This window comes from Stegostoma tigrinum, chromosome 24 (genome assembly GCF_030684315.1).
Source record: "Stegostoma tigrinum isolate sSteTig4 chromosome 24, sSteTig4.hap1, whole genome shotgun sequence".
Classification (NCBI taxonomy): Eukaryota; Metazoa; Chordata; class Chondrichthyes; order Orectolobiformes; family Stegostomatidae; genus Stegostoma; species Stegostoma tigrinum.
The window spans coordinates 3,196,152-3,218,023 of record NC_081377.1 but is presented as its reverse complement, the minus strand read 5'-3'; the positions used below and the strand labels follow the sequence as shown (position 1 = coordinate 3,218,023).

Sequence of the window (21,872 nt, the reverse complement as noted above, 5' to 3'; positions counted from 1 at the left end):
ATGGATGGCAACTTCTTGCAGTAAAGTGTTGCAGTCAGCGCAGTGGGAACAAAATACTCCCCAAGGGAGACAGCTTGAACCTTTGCTAATGCATGCCAATCAAGAATAAGTCAGCACTGGAAGCTGAAGGTAAAATGTGATCAACACAATTCCTCGCCAGCTTTGTCACATTAGCCAGTTTGAAATGCCTTGGTACCATGGCTTCGTTGTCGTCATACTGAGGCCATGTTGTGGAAGGCTGCATCGCTGTTAATGGAGCATGCTTGGGGCATTAAAAAATAATATTAGTGATGGGTTTGTGCACAATGATGGGACTTCTTTTCCTCTTGTTGCTGACCCAGTTAGCAACAATGAGGTAGAAATCAGGATGAAACATCATCAGCTGCATACTGCAGTCAGCTCTTTGCAATTACAGACAGGTTTTGATGTGAGTGGCTAATGCTTCCCAATGCAATTAAAGACAGGGCAGCCAAGATTGTTGTGTTATATCTCAGAGATAGTGTGTTCATAATATCACCATTGTATTGCCATATGTGAGCTGAGAGTGTAAAACTCTCAGACTCTATTCTGACCGAAGCCACTCCCACATGAGGCATATGAAAGCATGTAACTGTAATTGAGTAAGTTAGTATTAGCCCAGACACTGCAGTGCCCACCAGTAAAATGTCTGTGATTGCCAGGAGCTGTGATAAACGTCTGGTGAATCTTTCAGAAACATGTTAACACAGTCTAGTTCTTACATTACAGGAGCTAGCATAAGGGTTGTCCCTGTATCCTGCTGAAGGAATAATGCCACAATACGATGGCAGATCAAAGATTGTTCAGATCTCAGCTTGCAGTTCCTAATATGTGCCACCACTGTGATATCTGTAGGCCATTCACACAGCAAGTGATCGGGAGGTGGCCATCCCAGTGCTATTAAAGGGATAGTTACGTTCTCACCATCAAAGCAGATCAGAGGCTAGAACTGCTGTGGTGAGTAACTCACCTCCTGGCTCTCCAAAGACTGTCCATCATCTACAAGACACAAGTCAGGAGTGCAATGGAATACTCCCCACTTGCCTGGATGAGTGCAGCCCCAATAACACTTAAGAAGCTTGACACCATCCAGGACAAAGCAGCCCGCTTAATGGCACTAAATCCACAAGCATCCACTCCCTGCACTATCAACACTCAGTTACAGCATCGTGTACTATCAACAAGATGCATTGCAGAAATTCGCCAAAGGATCCTCAAACAGCACCTTCCAAACCCACGACCACTTCCATCTAGAAGGGCAAGGGCAGCAGATATATGGGAACACCAGCACCTCCAAGTTCCTTTCCAAGCCACTCACCATCCTGACTTGGAAATATATCACCATTCCTTCTCTGTCGCTGGGCCAAAATCCTAGAGTTCTCTCCTAAAGGGCATTATGGGTCAACCCACAGCATGTGGACTGTAGCGATTCAAGAAAGCAACTCACCTTCACCTTCTCAAAGGCAACCAAGGATAGACAATAAAATTGCTGGGCCAGATAGCAATGCCCACATCCCGTGAGTGAACTAAAAAGTGAATCTCTGCTCAGGTAATGCTTCACTGCGAGTTGCGAGTAAATTCTGGGGACAGCTGTGCTCTCAAGTGATTTATGGTGTCTATACAATGTTCTGAACTGTAATATTGATTCTGCAATGTGCTGTCTTCGTGTAATTGCTATGTGTTCAATTCTGTTCTTTCTGAGGAAAGGGAATCGGTTCTGCCAGAGCAATACACACAGCAGAATGAAGAGAAAGGGCAGGGGGGCACGAAGGAAAAATAATGCAGGAAGATTGGTAATGGGAGTGACAAGTTGAGAAGGAATGAGGGGAGGGAGAAACAGAGCAGCAGAGAGCTAAGAGGTGGGCCCTCATTCTACATCTATCACCATTACCTTATTGTTGTGTATCACATGTATAATAACCAGCAGATAACCGCATGGCTAGAGAGGTCAATTTGTGGGACACTGGGGCTGGTCAAGGAAGCGTGGGGTGGGGGGGGGGGTCTTACACAAATCAGAAAGTTTGCATCTGTGCACAGCCATTGTAAATTTCACAGTTGCAGAACTGTTACAACACAGGAGGCCATTCAGCCCTTGTACCAGTGCCTGCTTTCCAATCATTCCCTTTCCTTCTCCCTGTAATCCTGCAGATTGTTCCTTTTCAGTTCAGTTGCATTTTCAAAACCTTGAATCAAACTGCCTTCACCACATCCTCACACAATGCATTCCACACGTGAACCGATCCTGTTGAAACAAAAACTATTTTACACAACACTTCTGTTCGCTTTGCCAAATAGTTGAAATCTGTAACCTCTCATTCTTGATTCTATTACGAGAGGGAACAGTCTCTTCCCTACATTATGCCCTGACCCCTTATGATGTTGAACACCTTGATCAAATCTCCTTTTGTCTTCTCCAAGGAAAGCAACCTTAACTTCTCCAGCCTAGCTTCCTCGCTGACATTCCTCATCCCTGGAGTCACAAGTCTATTGCATCAGATGGGGGAACTAACATGTTTAGCCCATAGGCTGCTAATCCATTGTGTTCAGTCAATGCACAATAAAATGGCTATCAGGTTCAGAGCATTATTCATATTCCAATCTGACAGATTCTTAGGTACATTTCCTCTGCTTCATATTTGAACCAAGGATAAAGAACAAAGAATGATACAGCACAGGAACAAGCCCTTTGGCCTCCCAAGCCTCTGCTGAGATATTTTGCTCTTCTATGCTAAAAATGACTTCACTTACAGGATCATCACTCTTCTAATCCCTTTCTGTTCATTTATTCATCCAGGTGCTTCATGAATGTTGCTGTTGTATCTGCTTCCACCACCTCCTCTGGCAGTGCATTCCACACACTCACCACCGTTTGTGTGAAAAACCTGCTTCACACATGACTTTTAAACTTCCGTCCTCACACCTTGACCCTGTGTCCCCTAGTATTGACCCCTCCACCCTGGAAAAAAGCCTCCTACTTTCCACTCTGCCCATGCCATGATAATCTTACAAATGTAACTCAACCTCCTGTATTCCAGTGAAAGCAACACAGTCTATCCATTACTGAGATCCCCCATACCAGATAACATCCTGGTAAACCTTTCCTGTACCCTCCCCAAAGCATCCACTTCACTCTGGTAGTGCAGTGACCAGAACTGTACACAACTTTCCAAGTGTGGTCTAACTGAAGTTCTATAAAGGAGCAGTATAACTCGTCTATCTTTATTCTAAATGCCCCTTCTAATAAAGGTAAGGATACCATAGGCCTTTTTACCTACCTTATCTGTATGCACTGCCACCTTCAGTGATCTGCAGACCTGCACACCTAGATCCCTCTGCATATCAGTACTCCCAAGGGTTCTGCCATTCACTGTATGATTCCCACCTGTACTTGACGTTCCAAAGAACATCACCTTACATTTGTCCGGATTAAACCTCCTCTGCTATTTTTCTGCCATGTCTTCAACTGTTCTATATCCTGCTGTATCTTCTGACAATTCTCCTCACTATCCGCTACTCCACCAATCTTTGTATCATCTGCAAACTTACTAATTTACTGATGTAGATCACAAAGAGCAGATGTCCCAGCACTGATCCCGTAGAACACCACTGGTCACAGCCCTCCATTCGTTACCTTAGTTTCTTCATTCTGATTTGCCCCTAGAGGCCTCTCTATTTTTGGGACATATTTGATGTCTTCAGCTGTTAAAACAGAAATTGAAATACTTGATCAATGCTGAACCCAAATTTACTATGCAATTTGATTATGTTATTATTATACCTTTGCAGTAGACTTTTTAGCATGAGATTACTAATTAACTCTGTCTTTTTATGCAGTACAAATCTAAAATAGCCTTGTTCCTATTTAGTTCCACAGTTGATTACTCCAGAAGTTGTTACAAAAGCTTTCTACTCCCTTATTGTCTAGGAATAACTATAGGTTTCCTGCGGTGCAAAAAGTAGCCATTCAGCCCATCAAATCAGCACTAATCCTCTGAACAGCATCCCACTCTATACCCATAAACCCATATTTTCCAAGGCAAACCCACCTAACCTGCACATCCCTGGACACTATGGTGCAATATAGCATAGCCAATCCACCTAAGTGACAGATCTTTGGACTGTGGGATGAAACCAGAACACAAGGAGGAAACCCGCCACATACAGGCAGAATGTGCACAGACTGTTACACGAGGCTGGAATTGAACTTGGGTTTCCTGGTGCTGTGAGGCAGCGGGGCTAACCACTGAGCCAAGCATGCTGCCCAAAACTCTACCTGATTAATGAAACCTTTAGGACGATTATGAAGGCTTATAATAATGACTATACCTTTGTTAAAAGCTCCAGCAGTTTCTTGCTCAATGCTTTGTCCAGTGGTGTAATTACTCTGAGTGAGCCTATTGGCTAGCTGTTGTCATATTTAATCTCTGCCCATACAATTCTATTTCCTGAGACAAGATCATTTCTCATTAACATCTGCCTGATATTTCTTTATTATCGGATCACTCCTATCATTTCCTATCATGCCTGTCTTTCCCAAAGGTTATTACCCTGGATTATTTGCATGTTTCCTAAAGGTGGTCATGTTATAGCCTTGGACAGGAGTTACCATCACACCATCAATGGGTGCGAAGGCAGGGACTTTGTTAAATCCAAAGAGTGGCCTGCCTGCTACCTGGACACCAGCTTTCCCCATCGCAATGATACCAGGGGTGGGGGTGGTGCCAGGCACCGGTCCCACCTGAACCCCACCTCCACCAGCTCGCCAATTGAGGACCTTAAATGCCCCATAATGATGGGGGGGTCCAGCACATCGGTGCCAAAGATAAAGCTGAAGTAGTCAAAGTAATCCTTGGTAAGATGTTTGGTGTGGTCTGGATGGTACAGTACGGTGTGGGTGATGCAAGTGGTGAGGTACCCGTGTGGTGTGGTATGGTATGGTGTGGTGTTTTGCAGTGTGGTACGATTTGGTACGGTGTGGTGTAGTGTGGTATGGTCTTGTGTGCTGCTGTGTGGTGTGATAGAGTTTGGTGTGGTACAGTATTGTGTGGTGTGGTGCTTTGCAGTGTGGTACGGTATTGTGTGGTATGGTGTGGTGTGGTGTGGTATAGTTTTGTGTGCTGCAGTGTGGTGTGGTACAGTGTGATGTGGTGCGGTACGGTGTGCTGTGGTACAGTATTGTGTGGTGCGGTACCATGTAGTGTGAACGTTATAGTGTGGTATCGTTCTGTGTGGTGCAGTGTGGTGTGGTACGGTATTGTGTGGCGTGGAATGGTGTGGTATGGCGTGGTGTGGTGCGGTGTGGTGTGACACTGGGTGGCGTGTTGCTGTGCAGTGTGGTGCAGTGTGGTACAGTGTGGTGTGGTGCATTATGGTGTGGTACGGTCTTGCGTGGTGCGGTGTGGTGTGGTATGATGTGGTGAGATGCTGGGTGGTGTGGTGTTGTGCTGTGTGGTGTGGTACAGTGTGCTGTGGTAGGGTATGGTGTGGTATGGTAGGGTATGGTCTTGTGCAGTGCAATGTGGTGTGGTATGATGTGGTGTGATATGATGTGGTGTGGTATAGCCTTATGTGGCACTGTGTGGTGTGGCACAGCGTGGTATGGTGCAGTGTGCTGTGGTATGGCATGGTGTGGTGTGGTGCAAAGTGGTGTGGTATGGTGTGTTGTGGTGTGGTGCCATGTGGCTTGGTACGGTGTGGCATGGTACAGTCTTCTGTGCTGCAGTGTGGTGCGGTACAGTATGGTCTTTGTGGTACGATGAGGTGTGGTGCAGTGTGATGTTGTATGGTGTTATGTGGTACGGTGTGGTGTGGTGCAGTGTGGTGTGGTACAGTGTGGTGTGGTACGGTGAGGTGCGGTGTGGTGCAGTGTGGTGTGGTACAGTGTGATGTGGTACAGTGTGGTGTGGTGCGGTGAGGTGCAGTGTGGTGCAGTGTGGTGTGGTATGGTGTGGTGTGGTGTGGTACAGTATAGTGTCATACAGTGTAGTGTGGTATGGTGTGGTATGAAACGGTGTGGTGTAGCATGGTGTGGTGTGGTACCGTGTAGTGTGATACAGTGTGGTGTTTTACAGCATGGTGTGTTCTGGCATGCTGTGGTGTGGTGCAGTTTGATGTGGTGTGATGCTGTGTGGTGTGGTGCTGTGCAGTGTGGTGCATTGTGCTGTCGCGTGGTATGGTGTAGTGTGGTACGTTGTGGTATGGTATGGTATTGTGTGGTGTGGTACTGTGTGATGTGATGCTGCGTGGTATGGTTTTGTGCAGTGTGATGCGGTGTGGTATGGTATGGTGTGGTGTGGTCTGATGTGGTCTTATGAGGTGCGATACAGTGTGGCGTGGTGGGCTACGGTGTGGTGTGATGCTGTGTGTTGTGGTGCTGTGCAGTGTGCACGGTGTGGTGTGGGATGATGTGGTATGGTCTTCTGTGGTGCAGTGTGGTGTAGTGTGGTGTGGTATGGTATGGTATGGTGTGGTACGGTATGATGTGGTATGGTCTTGCGTGGTTCAGTGTGGTGTGGTACGATGTGGTGTAATGCTGGTTGGTGTGGTGCTGTGCAGTGTGGCACAGTATGATGTGGTATGGTCTTGTGTGGCGCAGCGTGGTGTGGTGTGGTGTGATGTGGTGTGGTACGGTATGGTATGGTGTGGTACGGTATGATGTGGTATGGTCTTGTGTGGTTCAGTGTGGTGTGGTACGATGTGGTATAATGCTGGTTGGTGTGGTGCTGTGCAGTGTGGCATAGTATGATGTGGTATGGTCTTGTGTGGCGCAGTGTGGTGTGGTGTGGTACGGTATGGTATGGTGTGGTACGGTATGATGTGGTATGGTCTTGTGTGGTTCAGTGTGGTGTGGTACGATGTGGTATAATGCTGGTTGGTGTGGTGCTGTGCAGTGTGGCATAGTATGATGTGGTATGGTCTTGTGTGGCGCAGTGTGGTGTGGCGTGATGCTGTGTGGTGTGGTGCTGCGCAGTGTGGTATGGCGTGGTGTGGTATGGTCTTGTGTTTTGCAGTGTGCTGTGGTATGGTGTGGTGTGGTGCAATGTGGTGTGGTGTGGTACAGTATTGTGTGGTGTAGTACAGTGTGGTGTGGTACAGTATTGTGTGGTGTAGTATGGTGTGGTGTGATGCTGTGTGGTGTGGTGTTGTGCAGTGTGGTGCGGTGTGGGAGGGTATGATGTGGTATGGTATGGTGTGGTGTGCTGGGGTGCAATGTGGTATGGTGTGGCACAGTATGATATGGTATGGTGTGGTGTGGTGCAGTGTGTTGTGGTACGGTATTGTGTGATGTGGCACAGTGTGGTGTGGTGTGGTGTGGTGTGATGTGGTACAGTGTGGTGTGATGCTGGGTAGTATGGTGCGATGTGATGTGGTGCAGTGTAGTGTGGTGCGGTGTGGTGTGGTACAGTGTGGCGTGGTACAGTATGGTGTACTACGGTCTTATGGGGTACAGTTGTGGTGTGGTACAGTGTAGTGTGGTATGGTGAGGTGCGGTGTGATGCAGTGTGCTGTGGTACAGTATTGTGTGGCGAGGTGTGATGCTGTGGTGTGGTGTTGTGCAGTGTGGTGTGATGTGGTACAGCGTCCTGTGGTGTGGTGTGGTACGGTGTGGTATGAAACAGTGTGGTGTAGCATGGTGTGGTGTGGTACCGTGTGGTATGGGACAGTGTGGTAAGGGACAGTGTAGTGTGATATGGTGTGGTGTTGTACAGTGTGGTGTGGTACGGTGTGGTGTGGTATGTTATGGTGTAGTGTGTATGATATGGTATGGGCGTGGTCTTTTGTGGTGTGGTGTGGTATGGTATGCTGTGGTATGGTCTTGTGTGATGCGGTGTGATGTGGTACGGTGTGGTGTGGTGCTGTGTGGTGTGGTGTTGTGCAGTGTGGTGTGGTGCGGTGTGGTATGGTCTTGTGTTTTGCAGTGTGATGTGTTATGGTGTGGTGTGGTACAGTGTAGTGTGGTACAGTGTGGCGTGGTACAGTATTGTGTGTTGTGGTATGGTGTGGTGTGGTGCAATGTGGTACGCTGTGGTGTCATACAGTGTAGTGTGGCACAGTGTGGTGTGGAAGGGTATGGTGTAATATGTTGTGGTGTGGTGCAGTGTGCTATGGTACATTATGGTGTGATACGGTGTGGTGTGGTGTGGTGTGGCATGGTATGGTGTGGTACAGTGCGGTGTGGTACAGTGTGGTGTGGTACAGTTTTGTGTGGTGTGGTACGGTGTGGTGTGATGCTGTGTGGTGTGGTGTTGTGCAGTGTGCTGCATTGTGGTACGATGTTGTGTGGTGTGGTGTGCGGTGGTGTTGTACAATGTGGGTGGTGTGGTTCAGTGTGGTACAGTATGGTGTGGTTCAGTGTGGTGTGCTCTGGTGTGGTATGGTGTGGTACAATGTGGTGTGGTACAGTGTAGTGTGATACTGTGTGGTGTGGCGCAGTGTGGTGTTGTACAGGGTGGTGTGGTGTGGTGTGTTGTGGTTGGTGTGGTGTAGTGCAGTGGGCTGTTTTATGGTATGGTGTGGTGTGGTACAGTGTGCTGTGGTACTGTGTGGTGTGGTGCAGTGTGGTGTGGTATGGTACAGTATGGCTTGGTACAGTATGGTTCAGTACAGTATGGTGTGCTATGGTCTTATGTGGTACGGTGTGATGTGGTACTGTCTGGTGTGTTGTGGTGCAGTGTGGTGTGGTACAGTGTGGTGTGGTACAGTGTGCTGTGGTATGGTGTGGTGTGGTACAGTGTGGTGTGGTATGGTACAGTACGGTTTGGTACAGTATGGTTCAGTACGGTATGGTGTGCTATGGTCTTATGTGGTGCGGTGTGATGTGGTACTGTCTGGTGTGATGTGGTACAGTGTGGTCCGATGTGGTGTAGTGCAGTGTTGTTCGGTGTGGTGCAGTGAAGCAGTTGTGCACAATTGCAGTGGGTACAACCACAGAACTCTCTGGACCATTGACACTAAGCTCTGTTTGGAGCTTCATTAATTTATCAGACTTTATTAACCTCTGTTAATATAAACAAATTTAGATACAGGTTTTCAGTTTTCAAATTGGTCCCAATGGATTATTGTGATTCATTTACAAAGGCAATGCATTATTAAGGTCTGCCCAGGGACACTTCACTCCTTTACATCCAGCTCTCAGTGTTATATCCAGTACAATGAAATCACTGATGACAAAATTGTCTGAAACCTTTTTTGGTGTATTACCATTTTCATATTGTCAGCGAATCACAACACATTCTGTGTTTGCACATTAACTGCAGCCTTAGACCCAAACAGACGGACAGATTCAGCCAATTAAACAGCGTTTGTAATTATTGAATATCTCAGAACAGAAGGAGGTCATTCATGCCATTGAGCTTGTCCTAATTCTGTGAAACAGCTATTCAGTTGGCCCCAGTCACTATGGCCCTTTCATACATTGATCCAATTCTTGCTTGTATGTTCCTGTGCAATTTGCTCATTTGCACTTTTATACACAATTGTCAATTGCATGAAAACCATCTTCCTCATATCCTCCTGAATCTTTTGCCATTTATTTTCTAAAAGCGTCCTCTGATTCTAACCCTCCTCTCTAGTGAATCTGCTTTTTCTGATGCAATCTGTCATGATTTTGAAACTTACAAAATTTCTCCTGAATATTCTCTGCTTTAAGGAGAAGGATCTCCGCTCCCCCAGTCTCTCCACAGAATGCAGGCCACTTGCTGATGTTGCCATTGCAGTGAATCTTCTCTGCACCCTATTCAAGGCCTGGACATCGCAGACATATACACACACACACACACACACACACACACACACACACACACACACTCTCACACGTACACACTCTCACACGCACACACACGTGCACACACACACACACACTCATACACACACACACACACACACACACACACACACACACACACACACACACACACACTCACAAACACTCACACACACACACACACCTGTAATCTCGGATTCTCCAGCATCTGCAGTCCCCATTATCTCTGATACAATTTTAACCTCACTGCAAGGCCTCTTCCAGGGATGCCTAACCTGAAGATGTTACCCTCCTCCCTCCGGACAAACCTCAGGGCATCTCTCTCCCACTGCAACTCTATCTATCTTCGATCCGCCTCCCCCTCTCTCCCTATTTATTTCAAAATCCTGTCCCCATCCCCCTTTTCTGATGAAAGATCTAGGTCCGAAATGACAGTTTTTGTGCTCCTAAGATGCTGCTTGGCCTGCTGTGTTCATCCACCTCCACACTTTGTTACCCAGTAGTGTGGTTCAAGAACTGGGCACAATTGAGTGTAATCTGATTTATGAATATATTTCCAAATGTTGTATCTTCACAGTGTGTGAGTGAGCATATCGCAGATCACATAACATGACCCTCATGTGTTAATTAAAGATCCAGTTAAAAGATGGCAGTATTTCAAGTTTTATCTATTAACTTGAGTTAAATAGGAACAGAAAACCAGGGAGAAGGATCGCTGATTGAAGTAGGGTGAGAGCATTGAACTCTCAAACGTATACCTTCCACCAGATAACGTCAATTTGACTTGACTTCAGCAGATAATCGATTATGATAAACTTAACCACGTATATCTCGAAGCTTGTACATTCCATTGCTAACCGGAAAGATGTTGTCAAACTTGAAAGTGTTCAGAAAAGATTTACGAGGATGTTGCTACGGTTGGAGACTTTGGGCTATAGGGAGAGGCTGAATAGGCTGGGGCTATTTTCCTTGGAATGTCAGAAGCTGATGGGGACGTTATAGATGTTGGTAAAATCACAAGGGTCATGAATAGATTGGATAGAAGAGGTCTATTCCTCAGAGTACGGGAGTCTGAAACTACATAGTATAGGTTTAAGGTGAGGGGGTAAGATTTAAAAGGGACTTAAGGGGCAACTTATTCACACTGAGGGTGGTGCGTGTATGGAATGATCTGCCAGATGAAGTGGTGGAGGTTGGTACAATTACAACATTTAAAAGGCACCTGGATGTGTACATGAATAGGAAGGGTTTAGAGGGACATGGGCCAAATGCAGATATCTGTTCGGCATGGGCAAGTTGGACTGCAGGGTCTGTTTCTGTGCAGAGCATCTCTATGACTCTATGATTAAACTTTATTTATCTCAGCTTCCTCCAGGACCACCATCCAAATGGAAATCTCCTCTCAACTCTCTCTTCTCCCAGGAAAATAGCCTCAACTTCTCCAATTTACCTGTAACAAAGATGTCTCAACCCTGGAAGCAGTCTTGTAAATCTTTTCCTAACTCTCTCTTGTGCTCTTCCCTAAAATGTCGTGCTCAGAACTACATGTGATTCTTCAGCTGCAGTTGAACCAACATCTTAGACACAGTTAACAAGCTCCCTCATTCCTCTACTCCATGTCTTTATTCATAAAGCTCAGAATTCTTTTAGCTTCCTTAACTGCTGCCTCCACCTGTCCTGTGCATACACAGGCTTCTGTGTTCTTGCACTCCCCTTGGAATTGTCATTTTGATGTTACATTGTTTTCCCATGGTGGTTCTACTAAAATGACTCTGTTCTCACTTCTTTGCATTAACTTTCATCTACTTGAATGAGCTAACCCCACCCTGTTTAGCCTTTGAGGCTCTATGTTATCCTCCTCACAGTTTGCAATATTTCTACACTTGTATCATCTGTAGATTCTCAAATTTTGACTTTTACACCAGCTGTTGATCACAAATACAAAGCAGGAGCAGCAAAGATCTTAAATCATGCTCCCTAGGGACATCGACTTTAAACGTCTTCCAGTCCAATAAGCACCCACTAAATAGTACTCTCTTGCCCTGTCATTCAACAAATCGTATGTCTATGTTGCTGTTGTCATTGGCTTTGAACTCATTCTTCTCCAGTCTGTTGTGTGGTACTTCATTTTTTGGAAGACTATGTAGGCCACATCAACAACTTTACCCTTACCATCCATCTCTTTTATTACTTCAAAAGTACACAAAAAACCTGAATCACAGTGCAGAAAGAGGCCATTTGGCCTACTGAGTCCACACCAGCTCTTTGAAGAGCAGTACACCCAGCCCACCATCTCCAGCCCACCTAACCTACACATCCCTGGACATTTTAACATGGCCAGTCAGCCCAACCTGTACATCTTTGGACTGTGAGAGGAAACTGGAGCACCCAGGAGGGAATCCACACAGATACAGGGACAACGTGTAACGTCCATACAGTCGCCTGAGGCTGCAATTGAACCCAGGTCTCTGATGCTGCGAGGCAGCTGTGCTAACCACTAGGCCATCATGTCACCCATAACAGACAAATCAAATGAAACAGTGAGAAGGAGGGAGGAGAGAACAGGGAAATCTATAACTGACTGTGTAAGGAAATATCAGCAATAGCCCACGACCATCAGACCGGTCAACATTTGCTCTTAACAAAATTGTCTGAGCTTTCCTTAATTAATCTGGCTTTTCCTCATTAATCCTATCCTGAGTTATCATTTCCAGAAGCTGTTGCAGCACCAAGCTCTGTTGTTGCTGCTGGGGTTATCTTTACACCCTTTTTGAACAAGTGTATCATTTCTAACTGCTTGGTCTCTGACACTACCTGAAAGGAAAATTGGATTTTTTTTGTTTGATCATGGATATGGGCCTCAATGTCAAGGTCAGCATTTCTTTAGACAGAATCAACCACATTGCTGTGGGTCTGTGGCTTTGCAACATAACAAAAGGGCAATCTATAGAACATAGAACAGTACTGCACAGTACAGGCCCTTCAGCCCACAATGTTGTATGAGCTTTTACCTGAAACCTCAGGTCTATCTAACCTCCACCCCTACTTTATACTATCATCCATATGCCTATGTAGTAGCTACTTGAATACCCCTAATGAGGTTGACTCCACTACCCTCTCCGGCAATGCATTCTACACGCCTACCATTCTCTGAGTAAAGAGCCTACCTCTGACGTCTCCCTGATATCTACGTGCACTCACTTTAAAACTATGCCCCTCGTAAAAGCTACCTCCACCCTAGGAAAATGTCTCTGGCTGTCTACTCTGTCTATACCTCTGATCATTTTGTACATCTCTATCACCTCTCATCCTTCATCGTTGTAAAGAGAAAAGCCCTAGCTCTCTCAACCTTTCCTCGTAAGACCTTCCCTCCATTCCAGGCAACATCCTGGTAAATCTCCTCTGCACCTTTTCCAACGCCTCCACGCCTTTCCTGTAATGAGGTGACCAGAACTGGACACAATACTCCAGATATGACCAAACCAGGCTTTTGTATAGCTGGAGCATAACTTCATGGCTCTTGAATTCAATCCCTCTATTAATGCAAGCTAACACACCATACACCTTCTTAACAACTCTATCCACCTGGGTGGCAGCGCTCAGGGGACTGTGGACATGAATCCCAAGATCCCCCTGCTCCTCCACACTGCCAAGAATCTTTCCGTTAACCCTGTATTCTGCTTTCAAATTTGTCCTTCCAAAATGAATCACCTCACACTTTTCAGGGTTAAACTCCATCTGCCACTTCTCAGCCCAGCTCAGCATCCTGTCAATGTCCCTTTGTAACCTAGAACAGCCCTCTGCACTGTCCACAATGTGACCCATCTTCGTATCGTCCATGAACTTGCTAATCCACCCTTCCACTCTTTCATCCAAATCATTTACAAAAATCACAAATAGAAGAGGACCCAGAACAGATCCTTGTGGTACACCACTAGTAACTGAGCACCATGTTGAATATTTCCTGTCCACTACCACCCTTTGTCTTCTAAGGGTCAGCCAATTCTGAATCCAATCCGCACATTTCCCCCTATCCCATGCTTCCTTACCTTCTGCATAACCCTACCACGGGGAACCTTATCAAACGCCATATTTAAATCCATGTATACCACATCCACTGCTCTACCTTCATCCACATGTTTGGTCACCTCTTCAACGAATTCAATAAGGTTTGTGAGGCATGATCTGCCCCTCACAAATTCATGCTGACTATCACGAAGCAAACTGTGCCTTTCCAAATGATCATAAATAGTGTTTTTCAGAGCCCTTTTGAATAATTTCCCCACCACTGATGTAAGACTAACTGGCCTGTAATTTCCGGGGTTATCCCTGTTCCCTTTTTTGAACAAGGGAATGACGTTTGCCTCTTTCCAATTTTCCGGCATGATACCCGTTGACAGTGATGACGAAAAGATCATTGCCAAAGGCCCTGCGATTTCGTCCCTCACTTCCCATAGAATCCTGGATAAATCCCATCAGGCCCTGGGGATTTATCTATCTTCAACTTCCTCAGAACTCCTAGCACATCTTCTTTACGAACATCAACCTCCTCTAGCCTACCAATCTGTTTCACACAGTCTTCCTCTACAACTAGGCCCCTCTCCATTGTGAATACTGAAGAAAAGTATTCATTAAGGACCTCTCCTATCTCTTTAGGCTCTGTGCATGAATTCCCTTTACAATCCTTGATCGACCCTAACCTTTCTCTGGTCATTCTCTTGTTCTGCACATACGTGTAAAATGCCTTGGAGTTTTCCTTGATCCTATCTGCCAAGGTTTTCTCATGCCCCCTTATAGCTCTCCTAAGCTCTCTCTTCAGCTCCTTCCTGGATAACTTGCATTCCTCAAGAGCCCATTCTGTTCATCTTTTCCGAAACCTTACATAAGCCTCCTTCTTCCTCTTAACCAGTCGTTCGACCTCTCTCGAGAACCATGGCTCCCTCACTCGACCGCATCTTCTCCGCCTGCTAGGGACAAACATATCGAGCACATGCAGCATGCATTCCTTAAACAATCTCCACATTTCAAGAGTGCTCTTCCCTGACATCATCTGTTCCCAATTTATGTTACCCAGTTCTTGCCTAACAGAATTGTAATTACCCATCCCCCAGTTGTAAACTTTACCCTGCTGTATGTACCTGTCCTTATCCATGACTGTCGTGATAGAAATAGAGTTATGATCACTACTGCCAAAATGTCCTCCTACCAACAGGTCTAACACTTGGCCCGGTTCATTGCCAAGCACCAAATCCAAAGTGGCCTCTCCTCGTGTTGATCTATCTAGATACTGTGTCAGGAATCCTTACTGAACGCACTGGACAAAATCTGCTCTGTCTAAACTATTACAACTAAAATATTTCCAATCAATATTTGGAAAGTTGAAGTCACCCGTGACTACAACCCTGTGACTTCTGCAGCTTTCCAGTATCAGCCTCCCAATCCGCTCCTCCACTTCTCCGCAACTATTAGGGGGTCTGTTAAAAAAAAACCCAAATTGACGGCACGGTGGCTCAGTGGTTAGCACTGCAGCCTCACAGCACCAGGCACCCAGGTTCAATTCCAGTCTCGGGTAACTGTCTGTGTGGAGTTTGCACATTCTCCCCGTGTCTGCGTGGGTTTCCTTCGGGTGCTCTGGCTTCGTCCCACTGTCCAAAGATGTGCAGGTGGATCAGCCATGCTAAATTGCCCGTAGTGTTCAGGGGTGTGTGGGTTACAGGGGAATGGGCCTCGGTGGGATGCTTCAAGGGACGGTGTGGACTTGTTGGGCTGAAGGGCCTGTTTCCATACTGTAGGGAATCTAATCTAAAAGTGGCTGTTCCTTTCTTGTTGCTGACCTCAAGCCAAACTGACACTGTCGGCATATCATTTTCAAACTGCCTTTCAGTAGCTGCTCTCTGCGCCCTGACTAGCAATGCCACTCCCCCACTCTTTTACCACCCTCCCTATTTCTTTTAAAGCATCTAAATCCTGGAACTTCCAACAACCATTCCTCTCCCTGAGTTACCCAAGTTTCTGTAATGGCCACAACATTGTTGTTCCAAGTACCGACCCATGCTCTAAGTTCATCCGCTTTATTTTTGATACTTCTAGTATTAAAGTATACACACCACAAAACCATCTCAGTGTCCACAATTACGCTCCATTGACCGCATTTCTTCATAAACCACCTCACTGTCTGTTGTGTCTGTTGGAAGGCTGAGTGCCTCATCCTCTGAATTATAAATCCAGTTCCCCACCCCCTGCCAAACTAGTTTAAACATTCCCGCACAGCTCTAGCAAACCTCCCTCCCAGGATATTTGTGCCCTTCCGACTCAGATGCAACCCGTCCTTACTGTACAGGTCCCACCTTCCCCAGAATGTGTTCCAATTATCCACATAATGGAAGCCCTCCCTCTTACACCAGCCCTGTAGCCATGTGTTGAGCTTCACTCTCTCCCTATTTCTTACCTTGTTATCACGTGGCACTGGTAGTAATCCAGAGATAACTACTCTGTTTGTCCTGGACCTCAGCTCCCAGCCTAACTCCCTGTACTCTTTTTTCGCATTCTCAGTCCTTTTTCTACCACTGTCATTGGTACCAATGTGTACCATGACTGCTGGTTGCTCACTCTCCTCCTTAAGGATTTTTAAGACACGATCCGAGATATCACAGACCCTGCACCCGAGTGGCAACATACCATCCTTTCATTTCATTTGCATCCACAGAACTGCCTTTCTGCACCTCTTATTATCGAATCCCCAACTACAATTGCACTCCTATTCTCCCCTCTTCCCTTCTTTGTCACAGGGTGAGGCTCAGTGCCAGAGACCTGCCCGCTATGGCCTTCCCCGGTAGGTCGTCCTTCACAACAGTATCCAAAACGATATACTTATTATTGAGGGGAACAGCCACAGGGGGATCCCTGCACTGTCTACCTAATCCCTTCCCCCTTCCTGACATCACTGAGCTACCTTTTTCCTGTACCTTGGGTGTGACCACCTCCCTGTAACTCCTCTCTATCACCCCCTCAGCCTCCTGAATAATGCAAGGTTTCAAGACAGTTCATTATTCAGGTATATTTTGACTTTCCAACCCTTAATTTCATGTTATGTGGATCAGATCTGTCATCACCTACTGAAGTTGTCTTTCCCCAGTTAGTTATTTGTTAGTCTGGATTGTTCCTTGCCTTTCACAATAACTAACACAAATTTATGATCATTACTTCTGAATTCAGCCCCCTGAAGACCTGATCAACTGAACCATCTCATTCCCAATATCCAAGATGAAACGTCAAAACAAGAATGATCCAGCTTGATGAGCAAGTCAACAACCTCTTCCACACCCCGAGCCACAGATCTTTGTCAAAACTTTATCCAAGTTAATATTATAATTGCTCAGAACCGCTTCACTGATTGGCAAATAGTTTTCAGTCACGGTCCGACACCTATCTGTGATACACAGAGAGATGGAGTGTGACAAACATACACTGCATTAGAGAACAGCTGCCCGAAGACAGTGGTAACTTTTAGAACACTTCCCTTGAACTTCAGCGCTCAATACTCGCTCAATTTCCACTTGTTCCATTTATATTTAAACAGCAACATCATTGCCTCTGCCTCCTCACCCATCTTAACAACTTTCAGATTTGTCTATTTTCACCCACACATGGGTAGGTGACGGCCTAGTGTTATTAATGCTGGGCTGTTAACCCAGAGACCCAGATAGTGTTCTGGGCACCTGGGCCATGGCAGATGGTGGCATTTGAACATCTGGAATTAAGAATCTAATGATGACTATGAATCCATTGTCGATTATCAGGGAAAAAACCCATCTGGTTCACTAATGTCCTTTAGGGAAGGAAACTGCCATCCTTATCTGGTATAGTTTACATGTGACTCCAGACCCACGGCAATGTGTTTGACTCTGATCTGCCCTCTGGGCAATTAGGGCTGGACAATAAACACTGCCTAACCAGTGACACACTCATCCCATGAATGAATAAAGGTAAAAAAATCCTATAATCTGCATTGCCCATGGACTGTTCTGCACCAAATCCAGTTCTTATCTCTACTCTCTCGAAGCATAGGAACCTTTCCACCTTTCAACCCCACTTTGCCATTCAAAACCTAGCAGTGCAAAGGCAGTTAACCCCCACATATGTATTTGACTATCAAATGCCTTATGAAACAATCTAGCCAGTCTTTGGCCATGTTGAAGATGGTAACCTAACAACCATATCCTCAAGGGAAAATAGAGGGATTGGGTAATAAATAACCACCTTTCTGGTGATGCCCAATTGACACAGATGAAGCGTTCACAGGATGAGATTGCCCTTGCCATTTCTGGAAGAGGCACAAAACACAGGCTCCTAATGGCCAACCTCATACCAATCTCAGCCAATGGAAATCACAGAATGAACCAGAGGTTTAACCAGGTTGACCTAGTTCTCCTTTTATAAGAAACTCCTTTACAGGTATTTTATAACAAACCTGCTTAGAGAGGTTATTACACACCTCTGGATGAGATGGGTCTTGAACACAGATCTCCCGGCTCAGAGGGAGGTGTAGAAGGCCTCTTTCCTTTAGTTAGCGCTCAAGCTGGTATCTGGGGTTCCCCAATTACTGTGGTGGTCTCTCCAGCAGGCTCTGAAACTTCAAAGGTTCAGAATGCCGCACTAGGGCAACTCCGCTGGAGAGAGCGCTGAACCGAACTCACTGTTTATAGTCTGACCAGCGAGTTGAAACTTATCTCCACACAGTAATCGCGACCGCCACCAATGCCTGGGTGATTCCCTCTTTTGTTGGTGGGACAACGGCCACCTGGTACCTACCCACTCGGGCAGTAGTCCCAAGAGAGAGAAAAAGAGAGATCAAACTGCTTATCCTGGCCAGCAATCCCCCTTGAGTGGGCGGTTCGAATCGCTCAGATCACCCTCTGGTCCTTGACACTGGAATTATAGTATGGGATCTGCCCTGAGCTCAGCCAAAATTGGTGTACCCAGAAGGAACACAGACGGACTCAAATATGAATTCAAAATTACCAGTGAACTTTATTAAAGGAAAACTCAACTTGCCCAATCTGCACAATACATCAATAAAACTTATACTCTACACTATGACATAAAATATAAGAAAACTGGAGCAGACACAACGTAAATCTTGAACCTTACAAAAATACAGGGTACTTATACTTTAAGAATCACACAAAACCCTCCCCCTATGCCTAAACAACTACTCCAGAGTACGAGTGTCCCAGGCCTGAAAAGGGTTCTAACGGTCTCAGAGGGACTTGTTGCTTGTCTGGTCATGGAGCTGCTCAGAACAAACCTTGAGGTCAACTCCTTATTCTGGAAGACAAGCTTCTCTGCCATCCTCTATTGGATGTTCTTCCTCTTGCTTATCACCGGGGTAATTTTCTTCACTAATGTTACACACCAACAACATGTGGCTAATTGCAAATCCAATATGGCTGTTTGCTGAAATAATTTCACACAGAGGCCGGCATCCCATCACCAAGTCATCCGTTATTTACACAAGGAGGTTGTTGCGGACTTCCGAAGTCTGAGGTCACAGACAGGGTCGATGTCTTCAGCCCCAAGGAGTTGGTGTCCAGAGGAGCAGCGAGCTCAGGGCGAGGAGAGTGAAAGAGAAGACCAGCCGCGATAGCCGGCCCTGCTGCCCGTTTTACTCTTGCGATTCCAAAGGACCGGCCAGCTCTGGCCCCCAGGTAATTCCATTTCACAAGCATTGCTGGGGCCGGTTTAATCTCATCATTTGTGGAAACAAAAGGGCTGATACTGTCCCGAATTCACTTAACTGGAATTTTTGACAACTTCATGGAGCCTCCCAAACTGTTTTCAGACCAGCGTAAATTGTTATCCGATTAACTAGATCGGCTCCATTGTTCATAGTTTCAGGCTCGTTATAATTTCTATGCCTGTCCCTGGATACGATGCCTGGCGACTGCCAGCTTTGTTGATTGAGTTATCTCATACCTCTGAAGGTCTCTGTCCCCAGATGCCTGCACAGATGCCAGGTTGACCAGTTCTTTACAAAAGGCCATTTTCTTACAGTGCTTCTTTTTAAAACTGTGGATTGCCCTGAAACAGCTACAGAGGGACACTATCATTGAAAAACCAGAGGCCTCTGGGTATGTTGTGGATGCATTGATTGAGATTATGGTTAAATACATCTGATATTGATGTATTATTTAGCTAAATAGAAAGTGGATATTGAATGTTGGACTTTGGTCTATTTTCCTCTTACAATTCCCATGTACTGGTATTTCCAATCATCTCTTTTGCTGCCATTTACGATTCTGGTACAATTTTATCTGATGCCACGTGTATGAATGTAACACTTAGCTTTCAATCTAAGGGTTACTAGTGATGCTTCAATCTGATGAGGCTGCCTTGTGTAAATGATGCAATTGGTCAATCCAGGTTGGTTTCATCATTGTTCTGATTGGCCATGCTCCTCCATAAAGACACTTCACTCTCCACACAGTGTTGCTTGCATTGCCATAGCACTGAGGTGGCAAGGTTTCACTTGTGTCACACACCATGAAATATACAAAATCTTCAGGTGGAGGCATCGTTTGGATCTTAAAATCACAGGTTCTATAATTGTGCCTGCTCCACACCGTTCCACAGCTTATTGATCAACAAAATAATTATAGTGATTGTAACAAGGTCAGTCAGGTCGACTGCAGTGAATGTGAGCTCCCTGATTGCGGCTGTTAATCTGACTTAATCAGGGAGTCCTGGCTGACAGATATAAGCAGGAATGTCAGAGGTTTAGGTCACTTTGAGAACTGGCACTGAGGGAGCTGGATCAGTGTCAAGGACTCTCCTTGTGTAAATAATGGATGACTTGGTGGTGGGATGCCGGCCTCTGTGTGAAATTATTCCAGTAAACAGCCACATTGGATTCACAATTAGCCACATGTTGTTGGTGTGTAACATTAGTGAAGAAAATTACCCTGGTGATAAGCAAGAGGAAGAACATCCAATAGAGGATGGCAGAGAAACTTGTCTTCCAGAACAAGGAGTTGACCTCAAGGTTTGCTCTGAGCAGCTCCATGATGCAGGACTCTGTGATCTGTCTGTTCCCTGGGACGCTCACCATGACAAACATTGCACCTGGAGGACCATCAACTTGGTGAAAGATGCCCTTTGATCTGCCCAAAGGTTGTTGGTCTTCCAGGACAAGGGGTTAACCTTGACTGAGAGTTGCAGACTGGCACATTCCAAGGTCCAGGACTCTGAGGGACACACTAAAACTTGGGGTAGATGCTGCCAAGGCATAATGGGGAAAGACCACTGTCTGAGGTCCTCCTGCTGAAGCTAAATGGGAATCTATTCAGTCATTGAATCCTCCTAGCACCTCAAATATATGCAAACATTAGCTTTGTGTAAGGAAGGTCTCTGGTTTTTTTTGAACAGTCAAACTCCAATGTTTTGTTTATTTGCTTGATATGCAACTGCACAGAACCAAACTGTCAATGCAACAGGACACATTTTTTTTATGACTAATGTATATTTTTGAAATAAAAAGATGTTTTGGGGGAAGTTGGCTCAGTCACCATTTCTGATCAGTGGAGTGGGGAATAACCCAGTGCCAAGGAATGGTAAGCTTCAAACATTACATTACTGTAGAGTTTCAACTCTTCTCTCCTACTCTAACCAAATGTGGTCATGTGGATTCAGATTTGGCTTGCCCATAGAAGGCAGAAGGTAGTGGTGGAAGGTTGTTTTTCAGGCTGGAGGCCCATGACTAATGGTGTTCCACAGGGTTCTGTACCTCTGCTGTTTGTGATATTTATAAGTAAATTGGATGAAAATGTAGGTGGGTGGGTTAGTAAGTTTGCAGATGACACAGAGATTGGTGCAAATGTGAATAGTGTAGAAGGTTGTCAAAGGATACGGGGGATATAGCTCAGTTGCAGATACGGGCCAAAAACGGCAGATGGAGTTTAATCCAGGTAAGTGTGAGGTGCTGCACTTTGAGAGATTAAATGTTAAGCAAAAGTATACAGTTAATGGCAGGACCCTGAATAGCAGAGGGATCCTGGGTTCAAGTCCATAGTTCCCTGAAAGTGGTCATGCAAGG

General features: G+C 45.7%; 1 protein-coding gene across 1 annotated transcript; it reads right to left on the bottom strand.

Moving 5' to 3' along the window:
- Nucleotides 1-6,854: 6,854 nt before the first annotated feature.
- Nucleotides 6,855-19,132, bottom strand: LOC132210926 (histidine-rich glycoprotein-like). Its single transcript, XM_059654232.1, has 2 exons — nucleotides 19,089-19,132; nucleotides 6,855-7,923 (listed from the first exon to the last, which is right to left on the bottom strand). Exons 1-2 carry the CDS (start codon nucleotides 19,130-19,132, stop codon nucleotides 6,855-6,857), a joined length of 1,113 nt encoding a protein of 370 aa, XP_059510215.1.
- Between the last annotated feature and the right edge of the window lie 2,740 nt (nucleotides 19,133-21,872).